Below are 11,282 nucleotides of genomic sequence, written 5' to 3'. Positions count from 1 at the left end.
TCTCTCTCTCTCTCTCTCTCTCACACACACACACACACACACACACACACACACACACACACACACACATACACACACACACACACATGCACACGCACGCACGCACGCGGTAATTATGTTGTTCGTTTTTTGTCAAAGATGTTCAGAATGTCTTGCATGCCAAGGTCTCTTGGTCACAGACATTATTAGAGTGTGGCGGCACACTAAGCATTTCTCGCTAGCATGCTACTTGCTTTTACTAGCATGCTACTTGCTTTTGCTACCGTGTTTGAGTGGCAATGACTTCGGTTACGATCTTTTGTTTTCCACATTTCCAAATGTCAATTCACTCTTGCGTCGTATTGCGAGAAGCTGAATGACAGCCTAAGAGGCGTTAAATCTAGAATACGAATGTTAGACACTTTATTGAGATGTTCCTCCGGAAGCCTAGAATAGGGTAACCGAAGGCATTTCTACTCAAACTGTACTTGAGGTCTGTCTGTCTCGTGACCACAAATTGACTCACGTATAAACGCAATACAAGTTGCTCATGACACGCACATGTGATCGTGTTCCTATGAATAATTTATCTATTTATTTATTTATTGATCTGTTCATCAGTACATTTATCTGTGTATTTTTTGTTTATTTATTCTTTTTTATATAATTTTGTGTTTGTATTCCTATCGACAGGTTATATATATATATATATATATATATATATATATATATATATATATATATATATGTATATATATATATACATGTATATATATATATATATATATGTATATATATATGTATATATCAATATATTTATTTGTGTATTTTTTATTTATTTATTTTTTTTTTTATATTTTGTGTTTGTTCCTAAGGACATTTTTTTATATTTATTTATTGATCTATTTATCGATATATTTATTTGTGTCTTTTTTGTTTGCTTATTTTCTATATATCTTTGAGCTGGTTGCTATGGGAAGGTTTTTGTATATTTAAGTATAGATTAATTTATTTATTCGTTTATTTTTTGTATATATGTATATTAATCTGTTTATTCATATATTTTTGTTGATTTATTTTTACACTGAAATTTTTTTAATGTTGATCACAGCCCACTTTGGGCATCAAGTAGAAAACACATGGAGAGAGAGAGAGAGAGAGAGAGAGAGAGAGAGAGAGAGAGAGAGAGAGAGAGAGAGAGAGAGAGAGAGAGAGAGAGAGAAAGAGAGAGAGAGAGAGAGAGAGAGAGAGAGAGAGAGAGAGAAAGAGATATCTGTAACCATTACTATCCCTATATACGATATGTCACACGCACGGCACGTGATCCACAGAAATGCAAGTGGATGTCGACAGCCAATCTTTTCTGACCTAAATATTTTCCAAATCGCAAACACATGAGTCAACATACAACACGCATCACGTCACCAGCCAATAGAAAGTTCCTGAATAAGTATCAGCGGTTCTTAACCTTTTCCAGTGCTTGTATCACTTGATTATCTCAGAAAAAAATTATCATATCCCCATCCAATATAAATACCTTGCAAACATATGAAAAGGATTAGGGACACAAACCTTGCTGAGAAATGATTAGATAAATTTCATTACTGAACAAAGGTACTTTTTTTATTTGAAATTGAAAAACGTCAGTTAGTAGGATACAGTGAATGCACATTATGATTTCTCATGGTGAGTACACAGTACAATTGCACTGGCTATCATATCTCGTACCCCAAGGATTAAGGTTTTGTACATAATTATAACTGACGGAAGTGGGAGTAGGAAAAACAGGAGTCTTAGTCTGAGTTTATTCCTGACTAGTTTCGCAGGTATGCTTTTTTTTTAAAGGAATGGTGTACAAAATTGATTGTGGGTTTTTATACATGAAGGAAACCCCACTACCTTCCATAAATGACGGAAGTGGGAGTAGGAAACACAGGAGTCTTAGTCTGAGTTTATTCCTGACTAGTTTCGCAGGTATGCTTTTTTTTTTTAAAGGAATGGTGTACAAAATTGATTGTGGGTGTTTATACATAAGGGAGACCCCACTACCTTCCATAACTGACGTAAGTGGGAGTAGGAAACACAGGAGTCTTAGTCTGAGTTTATTCCTGACTAGTTTCGCAGGTATGCTTTTTTTTGAAAGGAATGGTGTACAAAATTGATTGTGGGTGTTTATACATGAAGGAAACCCCACTACCTTCCAGAGTTGGCTACAAATGTGGACATCACCGAATGACATATTTATTATTTAGAAGATGGTGATAATAATTAATTAGTAATAGCAACAATCGTAACTATAAACCATATATCACATCAAAGGCAGGACATTTCCCTGAGAGGGATAATCAGGGACCCATACTGGGATTTCTCCCATGAATAGATTACCCAGGGATACTGTCCCTATGTGTCTGTACATTTTCTACCTATAAATACATAGATACATACATATACCAAAAGCTTTTCCCCCTTACAAAGGAGGTAGCCAAAAAACAAAGGCTTAGAATCCACTCCCACCCATTCCATCCCCACATACTCCATTCCCATCCACCCCCTTCCCTCCCTCTTATCTTGGCTCCTCCTGGATGACGGGTCATCCCTGCATCTCACCCACTGCCCTGGGTCAGAAGCAGTGTCGCAAGACACAGCACATCCACAGCAAGGCCGCTTCATTAAATCGGCAAAAAAAAAAAAACCCTCATGCAGAAATGGAGAAAACGGGGAGAAATCCCTTCGGGCTGCATAATTTTATTTCTCACAAATACTCCCTCAACTCCCATCCCCCACCCACTCCTCCTCATGCATCACAGCATCATCCATACACAACCATTCTCCATTCACCCCTGTCTTCTGTCATCTACCTACGAATACAAACAAGAAATACCGACGAAACTTTTTCCTCTTTCGCTGCGCCGCAATAAGGAATAGAGTTAAAGAGTTACATCTAGTGACATGCATATATTATCGTTTCAAGGTCAAATTCATGTACAGATGCATTCACACATAAGTACAAGTACTATGAGAGTTTATTTCAATTAGTTTCATGTAAATTTTGTTATTTTGTATAATTCAAATCCCAGGGGCCAATGGCCGGTATAATTGATATTATTATTATTATTATCATCATTATTAATATTATTATCATTATTATTATTATTATTATTATTATTATTATTATTATTATTATTATTATTATTATTATTAACATTATTATTAATATTATCCTTATTATCATTATCATTATTAGCATCATTGTTATAATTGTTATCATGATTATTATCATTATTATTGTTATTATTATTATTATTATTATTATTATTATTATTATCATTGTTATTATTATCATTATCATTATTGTTATCATTGTTATTATTATTATTATTATTATTATTATTATTATTATTATTATTATTATCGTTATTCTTCTTATTATTATCGTTATTATTGTTGTACTTCTTGTTGATATCATTATCAATAATGACAGGGATTCGGTTGAACTATGCGAAACTTCCCCTATCAGAAGTCTAAGATGATACCTCTTGCAGAGGACTTTGTAGCGTGAAATATAATGAACCACGTCCTTGGTCCAACTCGCTGGCGGCAGAATTTGAACTGCCGTCATCTCGGCCACCGCACGTCCATTATTAATTATAATGATAATAATTATAATAATAATAATAATGATAATGATAATAATAATAATAATGGTTAATGATAATAGGAATAATAGTAATGATAATAATAGTAATAATAATAATGATAATAATAATAATAATAATAATAATAATAATAATAATAATGATATCAATAATAATAATTATAATAATAATAATTATAATAATAATAATAATGATGATAATAGAAATAATAATGATGATGATAATATTAATAATGATATTATTAGCAATTATAATAATAGCAATAATGATACTAATGATAGTACTAGTAACAATATTAATGATAATAATAATAATAATAATAATAATAATAATATTGGCAATAATAATAATTATAATAATATTAACAACAACAACAACAATAATAAATGTCCCTGTATCTCACCCACGTACCACAGAAAAGAACGCGAGCCGACGCCGTTACCTGGAAATCCGTGCTTCTTTCCTGCCGTTGATGATCACGAACATCCTCCTCCTTAGCATGTACAGCTGCCTCTTCGTCTTCCATCCGATTTCCATCGTCCTCTCGCTTCTCTTCATGTTGGTGGCCAGACCCTTCATCGTTGCCGTCTTCACAGCCTACGTTAGGATCAGGTAGGTGCTCCAGTCTTGGAGGTCGTATTGGTCATATGAACGTCCGGGTGTGCATAATATCCCGTTTATTCTGATACAATACAACGAATATCAATTTGACCATATTCCTGGAACTTAAAGTCCCAAAGTTCCATAGTATGGGTGTTTATATATGTGCGCAAATGGTCTTAAACAGTATCGCACATTTCGACGCGACTTGACGTCATCGCCTAACGACGTGACGTCACCATCGTCCCCTCTCATCCATCTTTGTGAGGTAATGTTGCTTTCCCTCCCCATTCCAGTATCTTATGCAAATTTTCCTTCATTATGATAAAAGCCTCATGCATTACGCATACACAAACTCGTATATAATTCACGTAAACAAACTTGGGCACTTTAACTTAGACTCTCAGGGAAGATGATGAATGTGGGGTGATCTAATAGAGGTATTCAAATGGGTCAAGGACTTTAACATGAATGATGAGGCAAGGTCATCATATTAAACCAGCAGGGCATGACTCGTAGTAATAGATTTAAATTGGGCAAATTTAGGTTTAAGAAGGAAATAGGCAAGAACTGGTTTACCAACAGAATGGCTTACGAATAGAATAAACTTAATAACCACATAGTAAGCCCAGAAACTATTGGTTGTTTTTGAGAAGATTGGATAACTTTATGGATAGGAATGAAAGGTGGTAAAGGACACGGAACTGCTTAGTGTAGGCCTTATGGTCTCTTGTAGTCTCTTCCATTCTTGTGTTCCTTAAATAGCTTAGATGACGATAGTGCCCGAGACAAAACCACAAATTATTTCAAAATAATATCTTATAATTGTAGAAAAAACAAACAGAACTTTACGAGTAGCTCCTCTCCTGAAATAGGTGAACGCACGCACACGCTCACACACACACACACATACACACACACACACACACACACACACACACACACACACACACACACACACACACACATATATATATATATATATATATATATATATATATATATATATATATATATGCAGGGAATGCAATATAATACCTATTTGAGAGGACCACAAAAAATAGTAGCAACAAGCTAGGAAAGTATATTTACTAGATCTAGGCAGAAAAGACACAAGAGGTCACCACCCAATATGATTTTTCTGTTGATGAAAACATCACGGATACCTGTCCAGGATGTAACACTTCTACACATACTGTTCTACACATTATGGAAGACTGCATAGTACACAATTACGCAAGCCAACAACACAACATATTATACTCTACAAGGGATTTGTGGGGGAAACCTCGTTCCAACCATGGCGTTCTTCAGAGAAACGGGGCTGCTCGGCCAGACACCCAATAGAACATCATCATCGTCATCAACCCAAAATGATACGTAGCAAACACAGGCTAGCAGGTTGGGCGGTCTTTACAATAGTTTTTAACCACGTATACCTTAATATGTCCAAAACAGTAGTAGTCATACCACAAGACCCAGTCTGAAGTCTGTTGGTATTGATCCTATTCAGCGTTTTCTCCACAAAAGACAACCCTCGATGGATGTTGAGTCGAAGGGGACGACCACAGAATTCATTGCTGGGTCAAGTAGATCGAATCTGCCGAGAGTTGTTTGGCCTGGGAAGGAAGTATGTCTGCAAGTCGTATGAAATTGTATATAATAAAGTGAAAACGCAATCAATATGAATGATATCAATGTAGTTCGTATGAGCTTCATAAATGAAGCAATAGATAACTGTCATCTCACAAACAGTACATACATACATATACTAATGGCTTTTTCACCTTTACAAGGGAGGTAGCCAAAGTCAAAGGCATAAATCCACTCTCAACCCATTTCATCCCCACATACTCCACTCCCATTCACCACCCCTCCCTCCCTCCCTCTTTTCTTGGCTCCTCCTGGATGACGGGTCATCCCTGCATCTCGCTCACTGACACTCGCCCACTTATACAAACAGTAATTACGATTATCGATTTTCGTGTCACATATGATCAATCCTGTTCCAACATTTGAAGACGAAGAACAATTAACATTTCCTACTGAATCATACATTTATTTATTTATGTGTGTATTCATTAATTTGTTTTATGAATTCATTTATTATTTTATACTTGTTTTCTTGCTTACTTGCTCTCCTTTTTTCAGATTTCCGGCTTCTCATTTCAATCGCCTGATGGGTATCTACGGTACAGTGATGTCAGTCCTCCTTCTCGTGCAGTTCCCGCACTTCATCTGGTCACAACACATGTACAACACCGTGAGTACATATACCACAAGCAGTGATGGAACGATACCAACATTTCTAACGATTCTGATACGCCTCCCGATACTTCCCCATACTTCCGGTACCGATAAATGATTAATAAATATACATAAATCAATGCGGGTTTTCGTAAACCAGGTGCTAGGCCTGAAAGTAACCGTGAATTATAATCAGGGCAGGTAACGGAATCGGACGCGTATCGGAATCGGACGCGTATCGGAATCGGAAGTTTAGATCATTATCGTATCTCGTATAGGAATTGTTAAGATATTTAACACTCTCCCTTGCACTTGTGGCGTAATCGGAAGCGTGCTGGTCTCGCATTCGCTTAGTTGTGGGTTCGAATCCCGCATTCCTCTCCGGTCCCCAGCAGTGACTATTCCCTGCCCCAAGCAGTCCCCAACTTTTCGGCGTGCGCCGCCCACGACACGACGTCGTGCTATCGAATAACCATGGATATGTCTATGGACGCTTTCACATGTCACGACTAAGCGTGAAAACGTCCATACACCCTCATGGTTACTTGAGAGCACGACGTCGTGTCGTGGACGACGCACGGCGAAAAGTCGATACGTGTGAAACGAGCCGATCTCGATATGGAATGGCAACAGGATGTTTGAATCTTTTCGTCACATCTCAGATACTCTTGGCTATCAGAAACTCAGACATCTTGGAAAACACACTCTGATAAATGTGAGGATGAAAACACAGCTAGGCTGATGCTCAAAACGCCTACCTAACCCAGGGTTCACCAAACTACGGCCCGCGAGATCAGTTCTTTTGGCCCGCTACAGCACTTTAAATGCCATTTTTTTCTATTTCATATATATATATATGTATATGTATATATATATATATATATATATAATATATCTCTTTCTCTATCTATCTATATATATATATATATATATATATATATATATATATATATATATATACATATATATGCAGACAAAACCCCTGGGAAAAAAGAAGCTTAGTCCGAACGTTTTCGTCTATTTAAGACATTATCAAGGAATACACAGTTACAGAGACAAAGGTGGATATATATACATAAAGTAAAAGACAAGCTAGGAACATGGGAAGTACGCAGAAGATGCTTCACAATCAGGTAGAGCCGATGTTTACATATACGGACGTTTGGTCCATGACGTTACGTCACCCCCGCTTAGTAGCACTTGGAGAAGTTCTTACAATTTTATCAATAACAAAATCATCAAGTTTAAATAATCCTAAACTTAAATTGATATTATGGTCAAAGGTTTGTTTAGTATGACTGGATTCAATGATGTTTCTTTCTAATAAGGATCTACAAGAAATTATTACATTCGAATTATATATATATATATATATTATAATATTCAATATATATTATACAATGTGGTTATGCAGCCCAAACTTGTTATTCTTTCTTATCTGGCCCGATGTAAAAAAAAAAAAAAAAGAGAGAGAGAGAGAGAGAGAGAGAGAGAGAGAGAGAGAGAGAGAGAGGGAGGGAGGGGAGAGAGAGAGAGATTTTGGGAAGTCCCCAACCCCGGGATCTAATGCCAACAAACTCTCGTGTCGTTATTCTCCACCATAACCGTATTTTGTAAAATTTCCGCGGAGCCCTCTTGTGGAAGCTTAGAAGATAAGTTTTTATCTCTCTCCATAGCAAGGGAGTTGCATCCTGTCTGGCGTAACTCTCAGCCAGTTTGATTCATGTGTGTGTGTGTGTGTGTGTGTGTGTGTGTGTGTTGTGTATTCACCTCGGATCTGCTGCAGCCTCTGTTTGAGACAGCCAGACACCACCCTACGGCAGTGAGCTCAGAGCTCATTATTTGCCGATCTCTGGGTAGGTCTGAGACCACTCACACACCACACACCGGGACAGCAAGGTCACAACTCCTTGACTAACATCCTGTACCTACTCACTGCTAGGTGAACAGGGTGTGTGTGTGTGTGTGTGTGTGTGTGTGTGTGTGTGTGTGTGTGTGTGTGTGTTCGTGTGTGTATGATTCACCATGGTCTTTTGGATTCACCATGGTCTTTTGGACCACGTGTTGGACTCGTGATCGACAGCTATTTCCCTTCCGGAAGAGAGCTCAGAGCTACATGACCGATCTATGGGTAATGCTGTGACCATACACGCACACACACACACCCAATTCCCGCCCACAAGAGTTACAGTAACAACCCGCAACGTAGCGATACTGAGATTATTTCATCCCTGGGCGGGAGTCGAACTCGGACCTTTGTAGTGACAGCCGGGAACTCTACCACCTGCGCCACGAGTGTTTGTGTGCGTGTGTGTGTGTGTGTGTGTGTGTCTGTGTGTGTGTGTGTATTCGCCTCGGATCTGCTGCAGTCTGTCGAGACAGCCAGACACCACCCTACGGCAGTGAGCTCAGAGCTCCTTATTAGCCGATCTCTGGGTAGGTCTGAGACCACTCACACACCACACACCGGGACAGCAAGGTCACAACTCCTTGACTAACATCCCGTACCTACTCACTGCTAGGTGAACAGTGTGTGTGTGTGTGTGTGTGTGTGTGTGTGTGTGTGTGTGTGTGTGTGTTCGTGTGTGTATGATTCACCATGGTCTTTTGGATTCACCATGGTCTTTTGGACCACGTGTTGGACTCGTGATCGACAGCTATTTCCCTTCCGGAAGAGAGCTCAGAGCTACATGACCGATCTATGGGTAATGCTGTGACCATACACGCGCACACACACCCAATTCCCGCCCACAAGAGTTACAGTAACAACCCGCAACGTAGCGATACTGAGATTATTTCATCCCTGGGCGGGAGTCGAACTCGGACCTTTGTAGTGACAGCCGGGAACTCTACCACCTGCGCCACGAGTGTTTGTGTGCGTGTGTGTGTGTGTGTGTGTGTGTGTGTGTGTGTGTGTGTGTGTATTCGCCTCGGATCTGCTGCAGTCTGTCGAGACAGCCAGACACCACCCTACGGCAGTGAGCTCAGAGCTCCTTATTAGCCGATCTCTGGGTAGGTCTGAGACCACTCACACACCACACACCGGGACAGCAAGGTCACAACTCCTTGACTAACGTCCCGTACCTACTCGCTGCTAGGTGAACAGGGGCTACACGTGAAAGGAGACAAACCCAACTTATCTCCGCCCGACCGGGGAATCGAACCCCGGTTCTCTGGCTTGTGAGGCCAGTGCTTTACCAATCCGCCACCGAGCCGGTGTGTGTGTGTGTGTGTGTGTGTGTGTGTGTGTTGTGTGTGTGCGCGCGCGCGCTGGTTACACGGGCCGCATCCTTCTTGCTGAATGTATGAAAGACATTATGATCAATATATATGAAAACGATGAGCGTCTCTGATCCTCCTTCAGATACCAGATGCCAAACATTCACTAGAAGGTTCATCTGTATACGAAACCCATCAAGGTCATCATATTAAGAGGATTTTCCCTAGATTGAATTACAGTTGACGAAGACACTCACCTAGAACGACCAAACCGGCTACAAACATTGAAATACTTTCCCGCTAATAGATCAAGAACATGAACATAAGGATAAGGGAGACTGGAAGGGACCATAAGGCCTACACTAGACAGTTCCATGTCCATTAACACCTATCTCCCCCATCCATAAATCTATCTAACTTTCTCGTAAAACAGTTTCAGCGCGCACTACATGGTTACAAAGTCATTTCCATTCGTTAATTAATCTATTGGTAAACCAGTTCTTTCCTATTTCCTTTTTAAACCTAAATTTGTCCAGCTCAAATCCATTACTACGAGGATGGCACGCTGTCTTAATATGATGACCTTGCCTGCGTCACCCTTGTTAAAGCCCTTGACCCATTTGAATACCTCTATTGAAGGTCAGAGGAGGTGGAGCTGCTGCACTGTGAGACCTAGGTAAGTCTTGCCTTGACCTCGTTTATTCGCTTGGAGACTGTTCAAGGACCCCAGGTTATGAACAACCTAAGGTATTATTCATTTGGACAAGTTAGACCAGTGGTTCCCAAACTTTTTTTTTTCAGTTTTACAATTATACGTACTAAGTTAACCTTAATCCTAATGCCGGGTACCGTGATGTTTTCTTGATTTTATTTTATTCTATTTTATTTTTCATTTTTTGTCAGCCCTCCATTACCCCCGAAATTTGTTACCTGCCCCCCCCCCCCCAGGGGGTAATTTACCCACAGTTTGGGAACCACTGAGTTAGACTGTGCTGCAGTATTGCCATTAGGATCTATGCCAGTTCCCATAAATGAGTGATGTTTGTACCACAAAATTCCTATAAGGACATCTGGATTTCCACTTTTTTTCACACACAAAGAAGGAATTATTATATACACAAATAAGTTCATCGCAACAACATACAATTTGCTCACAAAACATCACATGTGAGCAAATTTCTCAGACACAAAATTGTGGAAAATTCCCACAAAATGGCTTCGGTGCTGTGCTAATAAATAGAACCTGGACAGAAACATTAGCAGAGATGGGCACGATTTGAAAAAAAAAAAAAAAAAAAAAAGTTCGATTATAAAAAAAAAAAAGTCCGATTTGAAAAAAAAAAAAAAAAAAAGACGACGTTGACCCGGATTAATCGCAAATCGCTTTAAATTTTCGACAGTCCGATTATCCGATTCCTTTGGCCGGGGGTTAGTTAGTCCCATTCGATTATCCGATTCGAAAATACGAATCCGATTAATCGACTAATCAGACTTCCGAATCGGACCGCCCACCTCTATTGAACCACCAAATAGGTGATATTTCTTGAGTTTCCTTTGTCATCGCTGCCCAGCCCAGGGTAC

The 11,282-nt window shown here is 39.1% G+C and overlaps 1 protein-coding gene across 2 annotated transcripts in view; it reads left to right on the top strand.

The window, feature by feature from the left end:
* Positions 1–11,282, top strand: part of LOC143019951 (equilibrative nucleobase transporter 1-like) — a 51,769-nt gene that overhangs the window by 37,593 nt on the left and 2,894 nt on the right. For both annotated transcript variants that reach the window (XM_076175977.1, XM_076175978.1), the window contains 2 exons: positions 4,052–4,247; positions 6,387–6,498. In XM_076175977.1, coding sequence (XP_076032092.1) covers positions 4,052–4,247; positions 6,387–6,498 — 308 coding nt within the window. The remainder of the gene's footprint in view (positions 1–4,051; positions 4,248–6,386; positions 6,499–11,282) is intronic.

This window comes from Oratosquilla oratoria, chromosome 38 (genome assembly GCF_046742065.1).
Source record: "Oratosquilla oratoria isolate Oo_2021 chromosome 38, ASM4674206v1, whole genome shotgun sequence".
NCBI classification, from domain to species: domain Eukaryota; kingdom Metazoa; phylum Arthropoda; class Malacostraca; order Stomatopoda; family Squillidae; genus Oratosquilla; species Oratosquilla oratoria.
Note: the sequence above shows the minus strand (reverse complement) of the source record. Positions and strands in the feature narration are given on the sequence as shown.